Here is a 19,706-nt window from a genome sequence, read left to right as displayed (position 1 = left end):
ATTAAATATACATTTTCATTAAAATTACAAACTTCAGTATTGACTGAATTTACAAACTTAAAATATTAAATGTATAACTTAAAGATTAAATCCATTGAATAATAAATATATGAACTTGAAAATAAATATCTATTTTTTTATTCAATAAAATATTGAGTATATAAACTTGTGTGTGTGTGTGTGTTCAGTATTGCAAATATTAAATATATAACCGTAAATATAGCTAAATTTTATATATAAACTTAAATATTAAATATATAAACTTCAATATTGAAAATGTTAAATGTGTTAAAGTAAATATAGGGAATATTAAATATATAAATGTCTCATATGAACGGAGTCCCTGATTAGCATTTTGTCATTTGTATCAGTAGTTCTGCTCATGTTTGTTTTGGCTCTCTGGTTAATTTACTCTGTTCTCCAGACAAATACGCGATCCGTTTCATCCCACGAGAGAACGGCATCCACGTCATCGACGTGAAGTTCAACGGGACGCACATCCCGGGCAGTCCGTTCCAGGTGCGTGTGGGAGAACCGGGACAGAGCAGGGATGCTGGACTCGTCACGGCTTACGGCCCCGGTCTGGAACGAGGAAGCACAGGTGACGCATCGTTCGCTGGCACAGGGCTAAAAACTATTCTGCGCAGTTTCCCCGTTCGCCGTCAGTCCGTGTTTTCCACACTGTGAATACTGAATGCTCCATGTTTCTTTTGACTTGGCGTGTGGAGAGGAAGTCGGCCGTTACGCCCTCTCACTCGCGCTGAACGCACTTATTGTCTCAGCAGAATGATTTAAACAGAAGGATTTTGGATTACCTAAGATATTTCTCATGGATCACATCCAGAACAAATCTATGTCTTCATTGTAACTAGTCTAGTGGCAGAGAAAGTGTAAAGCTCACAGAGACATTCAACAAGCAAAAGGTTGCAGCATTAATGTGGTACCTAGAAATGTATTTCAGCTGTGTAAGACTAAAGAAAACCACTGGGTTAACTTAGAGGAAAGAATACATCAGAATAGCCTCTGGTTCCCGCTGCTGGTGTCTGATAATGTCTGTGTAAACGCAACATATGACTGATCGCTGTTTATAATGTACAGATTGTTCAGAATAAAATAGACGCACTTTACTGCACTTGGTGTGATGCTGGGTGTATTATGCAGCTTTAAACATTTCCTATTTCTGCATCAGTAGCAAAATGTGACATGACATGACTGTGACATGACCTCATTATGTTGCATGTTTAAGTCATTTTATATATATATATATATATATATATATATATATATATATATATATATATATATATATATATATATAGAGAGAGAGAGATACTAATTAATTACTGTTTAAATACATTATTTGTAATTAAATATTACAATTGAATACATTTATATTTATACATTTGACCATGATTAATTCATTATTACATTATATCTAAATTACTTTTTATATATTTATAAATAATATACATTAATACATTTATATATACATTTGACTGTTTAATTCATTCTTTATATTGTTAAATAACTAAAATAATGTTTATATATTTATGTATCATTAAATAATATAAATTAATAGTTATAAATTTGTCCTCATGTTTAATTAATTTTTTATTATTATTAAATAACGAAATAACTTGCTGTATATATTTGTATATAATTAAAAAAGCTAAATTAATAATACGTTTGTATTATATTGTTTATTATATTGAACTCACATTTATTATAACTAAATAATAAAAAATGTTTTATAACTATATTATAACTAAATATATCTGTTGTCTAAAATTGTCAACCCAATACTTGATTGAACTGTTTTTTGGGGGTGGTTGGTTTATTGCTAGAAAAGAAATGAATGAAATGAATGTTTTTATCACTTTGGATGTATTTGTCATACTGGAAACTGGAGGTCAGGTCAAGCACATTGCATGCTGGGATGCGTCACACAGTGTGCTGTTTTGTTCACTATGCGGTTTGGTAAATGCAATAGGTTGTTTTGGTTTCCAAGCATAAAATCTACTGTGCACACTGCATACTAAAAGTATGCTATTCTCAACAGCCATTGTGATGCCACCTTTGATGGCTGACAGGAAACAAAAGCGAGGATATTGTAGTTGTTTTGAACCAGTTTATCATGCGTGCAAATGCACCATCGTGCATCCTCACACTCATCATACTGACTCTCACGCCTCGTCTGACAGGTAACCAGGCCGAGTTTACCGTCAATAACACCAAAGCAGGACCAGGATCTCTGGCCGTCACCATCGAGGGCCCGTCGAAGGTGAAGATGGAGTGTCAGGAGTGTGCCGAAGGCTTTAAAGTGCACTACACACCAATGGCCCCTGGAAACTACATCATCACTATCAAATACGGTGGCCCCAACCACATCAGCGGAAGCCCGTTTAAAGCCAAAGTCACAGGTGAGCCGAGCCGGACCAATCGGAGCTGAAGTGATTGGGTTGTGTGTGATGGTGTTGGTGATGACTTTCTGGTGTTCAGGGCAGCGGCTGGTGAACGTGACTAACGCCAGCGAGATGTCCACTCTGATGGTGGATCCGTTGAGCAGGGCGAGCAGTGTGAACTCCTATAGCGCGTCTCCCAAAGCCACTTCTGACGCCAGCAAGGTTCTCAGTCGAGGCCCAGGTCTCAGCAAGGCCTTTGTGGGCCAGAAAGCGTCTTTCTCTGTGGACTGCAGTAAAGCAGGTGAGATCTTGGGTTATTACTGGATACAACTTGAGCATGAGCCAGATAAAAGTTTATTACAGGGAACAAATGCATATATGTGTGTGTGTGTGTGTGTGTGTGTGTGTATTTGGGTAATTTTTTTAATTACAGTAGATGTATGTATTCACTATTATTATTATTATTATTAAATGTCATTTTATTAAATGCCCTACAGTTTATTAAAATTTTGGAGAATACATGGATAATTTTATTAAATAATATACTTGAATAATAATAATAATAATAACAACAACAACAATAGTAACAATATAAAAAAACTTTATTTTAATATTAAATTATATATAAATGTGTATATAAAACATTTGTTTATATTATTGTTACTATTAATACAATTAAATATAATAATGTGCAAATGTATATTAAACGTTGATTGTTTATTATATTTTTGTTTTATATTATTTATATGAATATATTTAAAAAACATGTTATTTACTTTACTATTAATTTAATACATTTTATATAACATTTATTTTAGCATAATATACATATACAATCATAACTCTATCATGGCAATATTGCCTAATCTACATTGTATACAGGCATAATTGTGTTTTACCATTTGTCTCACATGTATTTGTGTTTGTTTCCAGGGAAGAACATGCTGCTGGTTGGTGTTCACGGTCCTCTGACGCCCTGCGAGGAGATCCTGGTCAAACACATGGGAAACATGCAGTACAACGTCAGCTACGTCTTAAAGGAGCGGGGCAATTACATCCTGGCTGTGAAATGGGGAGATGAACACATCCCAGGCTCCCCCTTCCAAGTCACCGTCCCATAATTCCCTGCGGTTAATCAAACACCTCCTGACAGCGAGAAAGACACTGTACAAAAACAACTAGAAAACCTTCTTCATTCTGTTGAACTTTGCACTTGATCAGGTTTTTGACTGGAATGTGAAGCATTATGACGGTAGCGCGGTATATCTGACGGTATATCTGACGGCATGTTATGATGCATGAATTGTACATTACTTCTATTTGTGGATTTAGTTCAGCATTGCAAGTCTTAAGATGAGTGTGAAGAAGTTAAAAGACGGTGTATGAACAAACTGATCGGGGTTTCAAACCCAAACGTCTCTTTACTACTGATATTGACTCTAATCGTTCATCTCTATCTAACATAGTCTCTTTTAATGCACCTATTATAACCTTTCATTGTCTGTTTGATTCTCGCTGCATAAACTGAACTGTGACGTTCATTCGCTCATAAATCAAAGCATCATCCATCACTTCAAATCAAGCACTTCTGTATTCATTTCAACAGGTTTGAGTGCTACATATTGAATAGTTTACATAAAACTACTATATCAAGATTTTAGTTTTTAGCAAATACCTTGAGCAAAAGATCCGTTTTTTTTTTTCACGTTTAATTCGATTTTCTGGCTTTTTGAAGACGCTAATATACAAAAGTCACAGTGATAGATTTATGTATGTCTTTCTCATTCTTTAAATTCGTCTTAATTCTACTAGTTTTGATACTCCAGTGAAGTATTTTGTTAGAGTTTTAAGGGCAAGAGGGGACATTTAATTGTATTTTGTATTTAGCCATTGGTGCCTTATTGTGAGAAACGTGAATAGATTTGATGTACATTTGCTTATTAAAACTGACTGGATTAAAGAATTCAAGATTAAAGATGGTGTCTTGTTATTTATCAACAGTGAAACTTGAGGGGGAGTAAATGATCAAAAGTCTTTTTGAGTGAACTGTTCCTTTAACTCAGTGACTCTGTTCTGTTTAGAATTCCAGTAACAGGAAGTGCATTGGCCACCTTGTTTGAGAATGTTCCATTGTTGCCATAGAAACGACCCAAAATAACAGATAAACATGTGTATTTGTAGTTCCAAAGGTCATGTGCATTATTAATGATTTTCTTTGCTTTGTTTAGGCAGGAGGAAGTCGATGTGATCGAGTTAGTTTGTGTAATTTACGATTATTAACTTTGGCTGTAATTCGCTGGTTGATTGTGTCTAATGTTCTGCTGCCTCCTTCAGGACAGACCTGAGTATTACAACACCTGCTTAAAGGGTTAGTTCAGACTAAATTATTGATTTATATTAAAATTATCATCGTTTAGTCATACTCAAGTTTCATGTATTCCCCGATGGAAAAGAAAATAGCCAGTGTTCATAAACTTTTGCTGTCAAGGCAACAATTCTAATTTTCTGAACTAAAATTAAAACTTTATACAAATTTTTAAAAGGAATTAAAAAAATGTAAAATGTAGAAAGTATGCAATTCGAAATATTAGCCCATATAAAGTATAAAAATAGCACTGAAACCAGCCTAAGCTGTTTTGCTGGTCTGTTTGCTGGTTTTATGAAGGTTTTGGGCACTTTTCGTCTGCTAATGTTAGAAAACCATCTTAAATCGGTCTAGACTGGTTCTTTTAGTTTCACTAGTGTTGGCAGTAAACCGGTTACCTCGACTGTTCGTAGATTTATGTTGGATGCTAGGCTATGTTTGGGATGGAAAAACTGATATTTTAATTGTAAACACATTTTTTTTCAGTTAATGTAAAAACCTAGCGAGCCAGTACTGACTAGTGTCAAGTAAAAATGGATTTATGAACTTTTCATCCGCTCTTGCGGGTCTGTTTTGTTTGAATATTTTAAGTTTAATTTTATATTTTTACTTTTTGAGACCCCCCAGTAGGCTACCTATCGTTTTTCTTGTCTTCTGTATTTGACTCTCTTCTCTACTGAAACTGATTCCTGTAGATGTGGCGCTCGGCACTGGGTTTCTTTTGTTATTCTGTCAGCATATGGTGTGTGTTTGGCCTCTCTTCTCTCCACCTGGTGAGTGATCTACTCTCTGGTTGGTCAGCTCTGCCCCTGATAGGTTTCTGTTGCCTCAAACGAATCGGTCAGAGACGCGGACATCAAACATGAGGAACCTGCTGACCACTCAAGACCAAAACTTCTACCGCGAGCTGATCCTGAAGGAGGCCTACACGCGGCTGGCGTGGAAGATGAAATACAGCAAAGAATACCCGACCACCTTCACGTCTCGCAGGCCCAAGTCCATCGGGCTTTTTAACCCTCCGTCTGTCGGTAAAGTCACGCTGCCTCCTGTGGTCCAGACGCGGGAGAAACCGGCGCGCCGGTTACCGGGTGAAGCCCCGCTCATGAGACCCGTGAGCCCGCGGACTACAACGGCTCTTTATCAGGGCTTATCCAACGAAGGCAAAGGACGGAGTTTGTATTTGAAGAAACGGGCGCAGAAAAGTCCTGAGGAAAAATTTGATTACCCAATTCTGTCGTCCTGGGATTATGGATGGAGATTAGGTGAGCAAAATGGAATTTATGACACTTGTGCACACACACACAAACAAACAACACACAACAGACAGACACACACAACAACAACACACGCACACTCTTTCTGAAAGTGTTTAATATTTAGATGTATGAATTTTAACTAATTTTGTATCATGGTTTTACTCGGTAAAATAATGTCTCATACTCTCCAAAGCTGTATTTGTTTGATTAAAAATACAGGAAAAACAGGCATATTGTCAAAAAATTATTACAATTCAAAATAACTCTTTTCTATTTGAATATATATTAAAATGTCATTTGTTTTTGATACAAAGCTGAATTTTCAGCATCATTACTCCAGTCTTCAGGGTCACATGATCCTTCAGAAATCATTCTAATAGGCTGATTTGCTGCTGGAGAAACATTTCTGATTATCAATGTTGGAAACACTTGTTATATATTTTTTGTAGAAACCCTGATATATTTTATTTTTCAAGATCCTTTGACGGATAGAATGTTAAAAAGAACAGCGTATATTTGAAATTTGAAATCTTTTGTAACATAAATGCCTTTACTCTCATTTTTGGTTAATTTAATGCATCCTGGCTAAATAAAAGTATTAATTAAAAAAGAAGAAAAAAAGCTTACTAACCCCAAACTTTTGAATGGTAGTGTAGACCTATATAAAGACAAATATTATTAGGATTGATAAAATGGTTGCATGCAGTATTAAGTATATTAGCTTAACAGTAATGGCTAAATGTCAAGCACTAAACTAACTTTGTTTCCTCAGGTGATTATGAGATTGGCTGTAAGACGCCAGCCTACGGGAGATCTGGGATCGTAAGGAGCACTTTCTACGCCAGGAATGGCATTTTTAATGTTCCCACAGCTACTGATCAACTAGGATGAAACACCAATAAATGTTTTTCTCACCTCATTGAGCTTGAACAGACAGTATTCACCTTAACCCTACTTAAATCTAATACTCTGAGACTCAAGTAAATCTTTTATTTTAATGAAATACATATAAGTATGCATACATTATCAATGCATTAATCCCTGATAGAACATTTTATTGTTGAATGCTGTTTTAGAACATGCAAATGTCAATATAAAACACTAATACAGGTGTTGTGATGAATGGAGTTAATTAATGGAGAAAAGTAGACGGGTTAAAGTGTTAACAGGCTTGCAAACTAACTCTACTGTCTCACAGCAACCAGTAAACCAACACTGCAGACTGCTGGTTCATAATTAACAAGCACTGGAAGCTTGTCATTATCATTCAATCAAACATTTCTACTCTTCTCTACAAAAACACAGCAAAAAAGTAAAGCACTGAACACTCGTTTTCTGTTAGAACTCATTTGTTTTCTTGTAAGGTGTTTCTCATTCTCATCTGCAGGACTAATGAAGCAAGCGAGCAGTAAAAGTGTAAATGGAGAAGGTTGTTATCCTCTTGTCTGTGCTTGGTTTACAGTGATGCAGAGCGGGAAATGATCATTCACTGCCAGAGCCTGCAGAACAGACACAACTACTAATCAAAGACATATTATATACATACAGCATATATCTGCATTTAACAACATTTAGCGATTTATGAAAAAGCACAATATTAAATGGCCAACAGATTAAACTCAGTGTTTGAAATCGATACACAAAATTACAGTAAGAGAAAAAAAATGCATAATTGAGATATAACCTATGTGACGACTTAAGAAAACAATTTTTTTTAAATTAAATTAATGCTGGATGTTTCCACAAATATATTAATCAGCACAACTGTTTTCAATATTGATAATAATCATAAATGTTTCTTGAGCAGCAAATCAGCATATTAGAATATTTTCTGGAGTAATGATGCAGAAAATTCAGTTTTGATCACAGGAATAAATTCCATTTTAAAAATACATTCAAATAGAAACAGGTATTTAAATTGAAATAATATTTTACAATTTTACTGTTTTTTTATTATTATATAAGTCCATCCTTTGTGAGCAGAAGAGACTTTTTGTAAAAAAAAAAAAACAGTAGTTTAGAATCTTTAGAATTAGATTATAGCTACCTCCTGCTCAGTGAGGCCAAATTCCTCTTTAAAATGAAACCCCTCCACTGATTCAGGATTCACAGCCTCGATCATCCTCTCTCCACGGAGGACGACCCTGCAGCACAAGAAAATGGGAATGTGGTGGTCATCACATGATGTTAACTGAGACGTTAGTGGACATTTGTCCTTCATAAAATCCTGTGGAAGTTTAACAGACAGACACTTTAGACCCTCAAGAAGTGTTTCAACATTAGAAAAATGTGACATTTAGTTTATGCTTTTATACTACACCACTATGAGCACACTTCTTACTAAGGCTGTAAACACCCGGGTCATTGGTTCAAATCCCAGGGAAAGCATGAACTTAAAAAAATGTTCATGTTGAATGCAATGCCAGTCTCTTTGCATAAAAGCATCTGCTAAATGCAAAAATGTAAATGTAACATGAGCCTAAAATCTGGGGATGTTTTTCCAAGACCAACAAGGTTGTTGGTTCATGGCCTTATTATAGGAGTCGGCAAGTTAAGTTTATAGATTTATGTTTATCTGCCTACCTGTCATAAGCACATCTGGTCGATTTCTTCACTGATGTGCCCAGCTTGTCACCTGTCAGCCGCACACAGTGTGTTTCCGAACACAGACGGATGTTAACTGTCTCTTTGGAACGTAACCGCAGGCGGCATTAAAATCCCCCATAATGATGAAATTCTGACAAAGTTAGACAAAATGAAAACAGGAACTCCGAGGAAGCCAGAGACTTTGAACCAGATAGTGAAACCAGGTGTACAGAAGACCATGAAAAAGGACTTTGTTTGGCAGGTGTGGTTAGAATACTGATATGTTACTATTCTAATATAGAGAATGAGATATTGATTTTACTGTGGGGGCAGTGAATATTATATAACCCAATATGGCAGATATTATCCCAGCTAATGAGGAACATTCTCAGAAAGTTCTGGCAAAGTTATGAGCAAAAACTATTTCAGTAACATTAATGAAATGTTTGTTCAGAGTTAATCTTAAAATGTTAGCACAAAACATTATTTAGGCTATACATGCAACCGCATGTCCTGGACGTGGCAAATGTCTACTGTCCTTCTATGTATGCAGTATGCACTGATTGCTTATATTGTTGTCATTGTGAAGTCCCCTTGAGCTTGGGAAAGGCGCTATACAAATTCAGCTTATTATTATACATCATTCATGGAACGTTTTATCTGAAACATTTTAGTTAAATGTTTATCTAATATTTTTTTACTGGTTTTAGAACGTTCAGGAAACATTTAAAAGTAACATTCCCATAATGTTTCCAAAATGATAAAATGGAATGTTCCTTTAACATTCGAACAACTTCGATTTTTTTTTTTTAAACATTTTAAAAACTGGACGTTTGGAATGTTCAGATAACATTCAGAAATAAGGGTTCTTTAACTAAAGTGAACGTTATCAAAAGGTTTTTCAAATATAATTCTGTTATCTGGGGATCTGGATGGAGAAACGCTTACGTCTGATCGCCACAGCTGTGATGCGTTCTGAAACGTCATACAGTTCGTCGATTTCTCTCACAGCCGCTTCTGGAGCCGTGTGAATAGGAATAATAACAGAAGAAAACATGTTTGTCATCATTTCATCATTTTTATGGAGGTAAGGTTCACTTTTCACTCTGTAAATGTCTCACCAGTTTTTAGAGATGAAATCCACACGACGAACGGCTCTCGAGCAAAAGCATCTTCGTCTGGATACTGATAGATGGATTTCACAGACAGCATCTTCTGCCTGAAATGATCAGAAATGATTATTGTAACTTGATTTTTTATTTTCCTTTTGGCAGATGCATATGGAAGCCCGTTTCCGTCACAAAATAATAATAACAAAACCATGGTTACTAGTTGTGGTTTTGCTACACTAACCATTGTTTATCAATGTGATTTGTAGTAAAACTGCGGTTATCAATTGAGTCATTTCATACCATTGAAGTGAATGTTCAATTTAATAGTAGGCTATATATTGTAATCAATATTTGAGAAATTGTTTTTGTGTCTGGTTGTATTAGTTTATATAGAGTGAAAATCAATGTAAAAAAAGAGCAAATGGGAGAAGCAGATGAACACAAAACAACAAAGTTAAAGAGAGTAAAATGGATAATTCAGCTGAAATGTGCTCGTATGTTTTAAACACTTTGCCTCTTATATGTTCTTACTCCACATGTATTAAATGTGTGTCCTTGAAAGCACAATTTTCTAGCGTATGTACTTTAACTTCTCAGGTAATATCAATGATGTGGTCGAAATTACAACAACAGTGGCTACATCCACATATATTATATTGTCAAAATGATTACTAGAGACAACTTAGTCAATGGATATTGGTAGGGACTTGTCTATAGCGTCCCTACTAAATTCTACATCCTTGACCCTCATGCATTTTGCAGCTAAATTGACATGTATGAACATGTTTTTGCATGCTGATATAACATGAATAATAATTTAATATTTGTAAATAAATTACACATACCTGTAAATGAAGGCATATTGCTCCTTGTATGATTTTCTCCCAAGTCTCTCGCTAATGACAGAGCTAAGTTCATTTGCTCGTGTCCTGGACCTGCTGTGGAGACAGTTTGTAAAGATTTAGATTTTTTTTTTTAATTCAAGACTGGTTCATTTTATGTTGGTTATCTTATGTTATAAGGAATGTCCTAATGTCTGATGTATTTGAGCAGAGGTGGGTATTTACCTGTTCAGGTGAGTCATGAGTTGATCAAATGCTTTTCCTTTTGCATCTTTGATCTCCAGGACAAGCATGAGGTCACAGCGACTGATGCTCTGCAGTGTGACAATGTAAATTAATTCAATTCATCACTGTTTTTTTATGCCTTGAAAATCACATTACAATGTAAGTATCCTCATCCCGTCACCACAATCTGATCATTTGGTACTTTGGGAGGAGAATTCAGACCTTGAGCAATCAGAACAATGGGGCAACAAAATGTCTTGTACCTCTGTGTTCCCCTGCTTTGACACACTAGATAGTAAAGCAATGCAGCTTCTGGACTCACTATAATAACATGCAATGATGATTAGTAGCATAATATTATCTGGTTTGTTATGTAATGACATTTTCTTCCTTTAAACAGTAAGTCAGTGGTTTGTAGAGTGGGACAAATCTTGTATTGGTGAGTGTTTTTCCATAAAACCATGAAGTCCATTATGCATTCAACTAAAACACAATACAATTTAAAATAGTGAATTATGAAATATACATTCAAAATAGCATTCAAGCGTTTTTTCATTTTGCATTAGTTATTGAATGCAAAATTAAACATAAAAAGCTCACCTCCATTATGATGTCCCACACATCTGGTTTGGAGATTTTGCTCTCTCCGAATTATTTTATGTTGAAGGAGCAGATCTTGAGAGCCACAGCTCCTCTGAGGTTCAGCAGCAGGATTAGAGCGCTCAGCATCACTGTCAGCTGGGATATGAGGAACATCTGTGAACTTCCTTCAGTTATACTGTATCCAAACCCTTCCTGACTTCATCTGTTTGCCACGTCTATTTTTGCATTCTGACTCAGCGAGGTATGAGTTGATTCCTGTTTTCAGATGATTTTACATGTGTTATTTCTCTTGTATTTAAAGAGGGTTTTGTGCTTAAGGTAATCACTGAATAATTTAAATAATATAATTCAATATAATTATATTATTTAATTCACATAATATAATATAATAAATTAAATAGTCAGCTTGGAAGCTTATAATTAATAAATTGTGTCCTCCAAGCATTTTGATGATACCTGCAAAGCCACTCAGTGTAATAATATATAATATAATATTATATTTATATTTGATAAAATATAATATTATATTTCATGATATAAAATTCAATAAACAATATTGCAGGATGACATTTTTATTTCATATGTCAGGCTTTCCAGCTCAAATAAAAGAGAAAAAAAAGGAAGAGCTAAAATGAGTAATAATCACCAGTGTAGGTAAAATAATCACATTTATCGTTACATGCAAAACAAGAAATGTTACATTACAACATAGAAAACGCTATATATATACAGTGGCATGCAAAAGTTTGGGAACCCCTTGCACAATCTGTGAAAATATGAATAATTTCGGAAGTCGTGGCCTAATGGTTAGAGAGTCGGACTCGTAATCCAAAGGTTGCGGGTTCGAGTCTCGGGCCGGCAGGCATTGTAGGTGGGGGGAGTGAATGTCCAGCGCTCTCTTCACCACGACTGAGGTGCCCTTGAGCAAGGCACCGAACCCCCAACTGCTCCCCGGGTGCCGCAGCATAAATGGTTGCCCACTGCTCCGGGTGTGTGTTCACGGTGTGTGTGTGTGTGTTCACTGCTGTGTGTGTGCACGATGGATGGGTTAAATGCAGAGCACGAATTCCGAGTATGGGTCACCATACTTGTCAGTATGTCACTTCACTTCACTAAAATAAGAGAGATCATACAAAATGCATGTTGTTTTTTATTTAGTACTGTCCTGAGTAAGATATTTTACATAAAAGATGTTTACATATAGTCCACAAGATAAACAAACAGCTGAAATTATTAAAATAACCCCCTTCAAAAGTTTGGGTACCCTTGGGAATCCTTGTGTGTGGTTACCTGGATGATCTACGATGCATTAAGAGCCGGTGGTGAAAACTTTTTGAATTTGGAGATCAAGGTAAATTGTACTTAACTTGTCTTCCAGGAAACATGCAAGTAGCTTCTGTTGCTTCCGAAGGGCAGAACTAAATGGAAAAAAAATTATATTTCTACAAAATAAGAAAAATTTGGACATCTTCATTCTGTTCAAAAGTTTTCACCCGCGGCTCTTAATGCATCGTGTTTCCTTCTGGAGCATCAGTGAATGTTTGAACCTTTTTTAATAGATGTGTTTGAGTCCCTCAATCATCCTTGTATGATCGAATTGATCCCGACCTCGACAGTGTCTTCGGAGACTGAGCTTTATGACTCCACCCCTTTTTTGCCAGGACACATAACGCTCTCTCCTCAGGGTTCAGGAAAGCAACGCACACTCTTCTTTGAGTAAATCTGCAGGACATGGAGGATTTTTCTGAAGAACAGTGCTCAGTTTAACTGTTCAGAACAAACAAGGGACTCAAACACAACCATCACAAAACAAAAACACAGTCGTAGATCATCCAGGTAACCACACAGAGTAGTAAGAACCAAGGGTTCCCAAACTTTTGAAGGGGGTTATTTTAATAATTTCAGCTGTTTGTTTATCTTGTGGACTATATGTAAGCTGACCCTTAGTGTGCTGTGAGAGGCCAGGTAAGTACAAGTGTCAATCATTTGGGAGTAGCATTGGCCACTTTCAAATGCTGAAGGCATCGACCAACAGGGATTGGATTTGAACCCACGTGTGCAGAGCACAATAGATTAGTAGTACATTGCTTTAACCACTCGGCCACCTCGTCTCGAGAAGTAGGACGACTGTGTCTATTTTCCTGCATCTCCTTTCAATAGGACGCCGTAAAAGTTGACCCTTAGGGTGCTGTGTAGGTACAAGTGTCAATAGCACTGGCCCCTTTCAAAGGCATCGAGCAACAAGGACGGGATTCAAGCCCACACGTGCAGAGCACAATGGATTAGAAGTCCATCACCTTAACCACCCGGCCACCTCGTCTCATCCTCTGCTCCTAGATGCTATGCTGTGGTGTTTTTCAGCCGATCTCATTAACACGACGGAGACCAGGTTCCACGTAACGTGTTGTAAATGGTTGGGTGCATGCGAGAGGTAACCCTTGGACTGAGCTGCGAGGAGCACTGGGTTCTCTGTGTTAGGGGGCTCGCATTGCTGTTGAAAGAGGGAGATGTGCTTGGGCTTCTTTTATGTGCTGTTTCTGTTTTGCGGGAAAGAATTAGGAGAGAACACCTGAGCCTAGCAAAAGGTAGAATAGCTTGAACTGGACCTCCCTCAGAATATGTTTGCAGTGTCGTCGCGCTCTTCATTATCCTACCCAAACCCCCAGGGGGCTCGTCGAATCGATCCCGACCTCGACAGTGTCTTCGGAGACTGAGCTTTATGACTCCACCCCTTTTTTGCCAGGACACATAACGCTCTCTCCTCAGGGTTCAGGAAAGCGACGCACACTCTTCTTTGAGTAAAGAGAGAAGAGTGAATAAGCCTTCTTGTACGTGACGCTAACCTGTTCCGTAAACACACCACGCAGCCACCCGTGCCAAAAGTAGGGTGGCCATATGTGCCATTTATACGGGACGCGTCCTGACCAGGATTTTTATGTTGCCTAAAACGTCCAAAGTAGTTTGACCGATAACATGCAGGTATTTTACATAATCGACCAATCGTGGCGCGTGAGAAGGAGAGAACGATCAAAGGGATGGAAATATGCGCACGTGCTTGTTTGTTCGTTCGACTTGAGGCTGCGCATCGATCATTGTATGACACCAAAGTAAAGCTCTGAGCGATTTGAAAGCTTAAGGAGCCGTCTGCTTTGCTCTCTATAGCTCTCGTGAAATAATGTCATACAACGCTCGATCTGCAGAGTGCAAAGAGCCAAAACCTGGATATTTTAGGCAATATAGAAATCCTGGCAAGGGTGCGTCCCGTAAAAAGGGCCCGTATGGTCACCCTAGCCAGAAGGCTGATTGCATGGCAGTTTGAAGCTTGTCACCACCCTGTCGGTCCACGTCCACATAGGTGCACGGGAGAGGTCGCGACCCTCGCTGGCATTCTTTCAGAGGCAATATCGTAGCTTATGTAGGTACGAGTGTCAATAGCACCGGCCCCTATCAAAGGCATCGACCGACGAGGATGGGATTCGAGCCCACACGTGCAGAGCACAATGGATTAGCAGTCCATCGCCTTAACCACTCGGCCACCTCGTCTCGTCCCCTGCTGCTGGATGCTGTGCTTTTCAGCCGCTCTCATTAACACGACGGAGACCAGGTTCCACGTAACGTGTTGTAAATGGTTGGGTGCATGCGAGAGGTAACCCTTGGACTGAGCTGCGAGGAGCACTGGGTTCTCTGGGTTAGGGGGCTCGCAATGCTGTTGAAAGAGGGAGATGTGCTTGGGTTTCTTTTATGTGCTGTTTCTGTTTTGCGGGAAAGAATTAGGAGAGAACGCCTGAGCCTAGCAAAAGGTAGAATAGCTGGAACTGGACCTCCCTCAGAATATGTTTGCAGTGTCGTCGCGCTCTTCATTATCCTACCCAAACCCCTAGGGGGCTCGTCGAATCGATCCCGACCTCGACAGTGTCTTCGGAGACTGAGCTTTATGACTCCACCCCTTTTTTTCCAGGACACATAACGCTCTCTCCTCAGGGTTCAGGAAAGCGACGCACACTCTTCTTTGAGTAAAGAGAGAAGAGTGAATAAGCCTTCTTGTACGTGACGCTAACCTGTTCCGTAAACACACCACGCAGCCACCCGTGCCAAAAGTAGGGTGGCCATATGTGCCATTTATACGGGACGCGTCCTGACCAGGATTTTTATGTTGCCTAAAACGTCCAAAGTAGTTTGACCGATAACATGCAGGTATTTTACATAATCGACCAATCGTGGCGCGTGAGAAGGAGAGAACGATCAAAGGAATGGAAATATGCGCACGTGCTTGTTTGTTCGTTCGACTTGAGGCTGCGCACCGATCATTGTATGACACCAAAGTACCGCGTGAGCGATTTGAAAGCTTAAGGAGCCGTCTGCTTTGCTCTCTATAGCTCTCGTGAAATAATGTCATACAACGCTCGATCTGCAGAATGCAAACAGCCAAAACCTGGATATTTTAGGCAATATAGAAATCCTGGCAAGGGTGCGTCCCGTAAAAAGGGCCCGTATGGTCACCCTAGCCAGAAGGCTGATTGCATGGCAGTTTGAAGCTTGTCACCACCCTGTCGGTCCACGTCCACATAGGTGCACGGGAGAGGTCGCGACCCTCGCTGGCATTCTTTCGCAGAGGCAATATCGTAGCTTATGAGGTTCAGCCGAGGCGTGATCATTGCTAGTTGAAAACTTTACCCAATACCCCGCCTGGATGACTTGAAATACAGTCAGCCTTGGCAATTTTTGCCAGCTTCTTCGGAGGCTTGACATCAGGTTGAGAAAAGAGGCCTTATTTCTGTTTCTTTCACGTGCGTGTGTTTAGTTTTCGCTCGACGGGTGCCTGTGGGCTTGTTTTCAGGCTTAAAGGTGAGGTTTTTCTGCAGCTGTCATTAATCTCCGGGGCAATTAAAGCTCACTGTGACGTGTTCTAAAATTGGTTCTGCAGATGCGGGCGGCAGACCTTCCCGATCCGCTGGGCTCTCTGTGACGTGTACTAATGCCTTAAAGTGGAAAAGATGCGATTCAAACCCGCACGTGCAGAGCACAATGGATTAGCTTTATCCACATTGCCGTCGCCTTTATTTAAAACGCCTGATTCAGTTCATCAGCTTTTTATTAGAGTGCTCAACAAACTCAACGAGTGTGTTAGACAAGGAAGATGCAGAGCGGTGGGGGTCCCCAGGTTCTGTGTTAAAATCCATCGCTATATAGGGGCCGACCGACAAGGATGGGATTCGAACCCACTCGTGAAGAGCACAGTGGATTAGCATTCCATTGCCTTAACCACTCGGTCACCTGTGCATTGCATTTGTGTAAAATGCCTGATTCAGACCATCAAGTCCTTAGTAGAGGGCAAAAACAACTGAATTGAGCGTGTCAGACAAGGAAGATTCTCAAAAGGTGCTGAGCAGTGGGGTCCCCAGGTTCCGTGTTAAAAACCACCGCTATACACATCTGTCGACGAGGATGGGACTCGAACCCACGCGTGCAGAGCACAATGGATTAGCAGTCCATCGCCTTAACCACTCGGCCACCTCGTCTCGAGAAGAATAGACTGTGTCTATATTCCTGCATCTCCTTTCAATAGGACGCCATAAAAACTGACCCTCAGGGTGCCATGTAGGTACGAGTGTCAATAGCACCGGCCCCTCTCAAAGGCATCGACCGACGAGGATGGGATTCGAACCCACGCGTGCAGAGCACAATGGATTAGCAGTCCATCGCCTTAACCACTCGGCCACCTCGTCTCGTCCCCTGCTGCTGGATGCTGTGCTTTTCAGCCGCTCTCATTAACACGACGGAGACCAGGTTCCACGTAACGTGTTGTAAATGGTTGGGTGCATGCGAGAGGTAACCCTTGGACTGAGCTGCGAGGAGCACTGGGTTCTCTGGGTTAGGGGGCTCGCAATGCTGTTGAAAGAGGGAGATGTGCTTGGGCTTCTTTTATGTGCTGTTTCTGTTTTGCGGGAAAGAATTAGGAGAGAACGCCTGAGCCTAGCAAAAGGTAGAATAGCTGGAACTGGACCTCCCTCAGAATATGTTTGCAGTGTCGTCGCGCTCTTCATTATCCTACCCAAACCCCCAGGGGGCTCGTCGAATCGATCCCGACCTCGACAGTGTCTTCGGAGACTGAGCTTTATGACTCCACCCCTTTTTTGCCAGGACACATAACGCTCTCTCCTCAGGGTTCAGGAAAGCGACGCACACTCTTCTTTGAGTAAAGAGAGAAGAGTGAATAAGCCTTCTTGTACGTGACGCTAACCTGTTCCGTAAACACACCACGCAGCCACCCGTGCCAAAAGTAGGGTGGCCATATGTGCCATTTATACGGGACGCGTCCTGACCAGGATTTTTATGTTGCCTAAAACGTCCAAAGTAGTTTGACCGATAACATGCAGGTATTTTACATAATCGACCAATCGTGGCGCGTGAGAAGGAGAGAACGATCAAAGGGATGGAAATATGCGCACGTGCTTGTTTGTTCGTTCGACTTGAGGCTGCGCACCGATCATTGTATGACACCAAAGTACCGCGTGAGCGATTTGAAAGCTTAAGGAGCCGTCTGCTTTGCTCTCTATAGCTCTCGTGAAATAATGTCATACAACGCTCGATCTGCAGAATGCAAACAGCCAAAACCTGGATATTTTAGGCAATATAGAAATCCTGGCAAGGGTGCGTCCCGTAAAAAGGGCCCGTATGGTCACCCTAGCCAGAAGGCTGATTGCATGGCAGTTTGAAGCTTGTCACCACCCTGTCGGTCCACGTCCACATAGGTGCACGGGAGAGGTCGCGACCCTCGCTGGCATTCTTTCGCAGAGGCAATATCGTAGCTTATGAGGTTCAGCCGAGGCGTGATCATTGCTAGTTGAAAACTTTACCCAATACCCCGCCTGGATGACTTGAAATACAGTCAGCCTTGGCAATTTTTGCCAGCTTCTTCGGAGGCTTGACATCAGGTTGAGAAAAGAGGCCTTATTTCTGTTTCTTTCACGTGCGCGTGTTTAGTTTTCGCTCGACGGGTGCCTGTGGGCTTGTTTTCAGGCTTAAAGGTGAGGTTTTTCTGCAGCTGTCATTAATCTCCGGGGCAATTAAAGCTCACTGTGACGTGTTCTAAAATTGGTTCTGCAGATGCGGGCGGCAGACCTTCCCGATCCGCTGGGCTCTCTGTGACGTGTACTAAAGCCTTAAAGTGGAAAAGATGCGATTCAAACCCGCACGTGCAGAGCACAATGGATTAGCTTTATCCACATTGCCGTCGCCTTTATTTAAAACGCCTGATTCAGTTCATCAGCTTTTTATTAGAGTGCTCAACAAACTCAACGAGTGTGTTAGACAAGGAAGATGCAGAGCGGTGGGGGTCCCCAGGTTCTGTGTTAAAATCCATCGCTATATAGGGGCCGACCGACAAGGATGGGATTCGAACCCACTCGTGAAGAGCACAGTGGATTAGCATTCCATTGCCTTAACCACTCGGTCACCTGTGCATTGCATTTGTGTAAAATGCCTGATTCAGACCATCAAGTCCTTAGTAGAGGGCAAAAACAACTGAATTGAGCGTGTCAGACAAGGAAGATTCTCAAAAGGTGCTGAGCAGTGGGGTCCCCAGGTTCCGTGTTAAAAACCACCGCTATACACATCTGTCGACGAGGATGGGACTCGAACCCACGCGTGCAGAGCACAATGGATTAGCAGTCCATCGCCTTAACCACTCGGCCACCTCGTCTCGAGAAGAATAGACTGTGTCTATATTCCTGCATCTCCTTTCAATAGGACGCCATAAAAACTGACCCTCAGGGTGCCATGTAGGTACGAGTGTCAATAGCACCGGCCCCTCTCAAAGGCATCGACCGACGAGGATGGGATTCGAACCCACGCGTGCAGAGCACAATGGATTAGCAGTCCATCGCCTTAACCACTCGGCCACCTCGTCTCGTCCCCTGCTGCTGGATGCTGTGCTTTTCAGCCGCTCTCATTAACACGACGGAGACCAGGTTCCACGTAACGTGTTGTAAATGGTTGGGTGCATGCGAGAGGTAACCCTTGGACTGAGCTGCGAGGAGCACTGGGTTCTCTGGGTTAGGGGGCTCGCAATGCTGTTGAAAGAGGGAGATGTGCTTGGGCTTCTTTTATGTGCTGTTTCTGTTTTGCGGGAAAGAATTAGGAGAGAACGCCTGAGCCTAGCAAAAGGTAGAATAGCTGGAACTGGACCTCCCTCAGAATATGTTTGCAGTGTCGTCGCGCTCTTCATTATCCTACCCAAACCCCCAGGGGGCTCGTCGAATCGATCCCGACCTCGACAGTGTCTTCGGAGACTGAGCTTTATGACTCCACCCCTT

The 19,706-nt window shown here is 40.4% G+C and overlaps 2 protein-coding genes and 1 pseudogene across 4 annotated transcripts in view; 2 read left to right on the top strand and 1 right to left on the bottom strand.

Moving 5' to 3' along the window:
* flnba (filamin B a) overlaps window positions 1-4,375 on the top strand; it is a 90,185-nt gene extending 85,810 nt beyond the window's left edge. For both annotated transcript variants that reach the window (XM_079396719.1, XM_079396718.1), the window contains 4 exons: window positions 425-601; window positions 2,202-2,420; window positions 2,500-2,703; window positions 3,336-4,375. In XM_079396719.1, coding sequence (XP_079252845.1) covers window positions 425-601; window positions 2,202-2,420; window positions 2,500-2,703; window positions 3,336-3,523 — 788 coding nt within the window. In that variant the 3' untranslated portion in view covers window positions 3,524-4,375. The remainder of the gene's footprint in view (window positions 1-424; window positions 602-2,201; window positions 2,421-2,499; window positions 2,704-3,335) is intronic.
* Window positions 4,376-4,569: 194 nt separating this feature from the next.
* On the top strand, window positions 4,570-6,941 carry LOC306856777 (protein SPMIP1). The gene is made up of 3 exons (XM_079396245.1): window positions 4,570-4,770; window positions 5,569-6,029; window positions 6,796-6,941. The coding sequence occupies exons 2-3, from the start codon at window positions 5,630-5,632 to the stop codon at window positions 6,912-6,914; spliced, it is 519 nt and encodes a 172-aa protein (XP_079252371.1). The 5' UTR covers window positions 4,570-4,770; window positions 5,569-5,629; the 3' UTR covers window positions 6,915-6,941.
* A 515-nt stretch (window positions 6,942-7,456) lies between these two features.
* On the bottom strand, window positions 7,457-11,544 carry LOC306856640 (deoxyribonuclease gamma-like; annotated as a pseudogene). The gene is made up of 8 exons: window positions 11,389-11,544; window positions 10,789-10,877; window positions 10,567-10,659; window positions 9,715-9,828; window positions 9,558-9,655; window positions 8,607-8,760; window positions 8,071-8,167; window positions 7,457-7,522 (listed from the first exon to the last, which is right to left on the bottom strand). The product of its transcript is annotated as a deoxyribonuclease gamma-like (transcript).
* Window positions 11,545-19,706: the final 8,162 nt, after the last annotated feature.

The sequence above is a fragment of the Barbus barbus genome (genome assembly GCF_936440315.1).
Source record: "Barbus barbus genome assembly, chromosome: 37".
In the NCBI taxonomy this organism is placed as follows: Eukaryota; Metazoa; Chordata; class Actinopteri; order Cypriniformes; family Cyprinidae; genus Barbus; species Barbus barbus.
This window is presented reverse-complemented; position numbering and strand designations above follow the sequence as displayed.

Excerpts from the sequence above, each read along its gene's own strand:
- LOC306856777 (XM_079396245.1), top strand. The coding sequence starts at position 5,630 with ATGAGGAACCTGCTGACCACTCAAGACCAAAACTTCTACCGCGAGCTG. Across the intron at positions 6,030-6,795 it reads GGATTATGGATGGAGATTAG|GTGATTATGAGATTGGCTGT; the intron begins GTGAGCAAAATG and ends TTGTTTCCTCAG.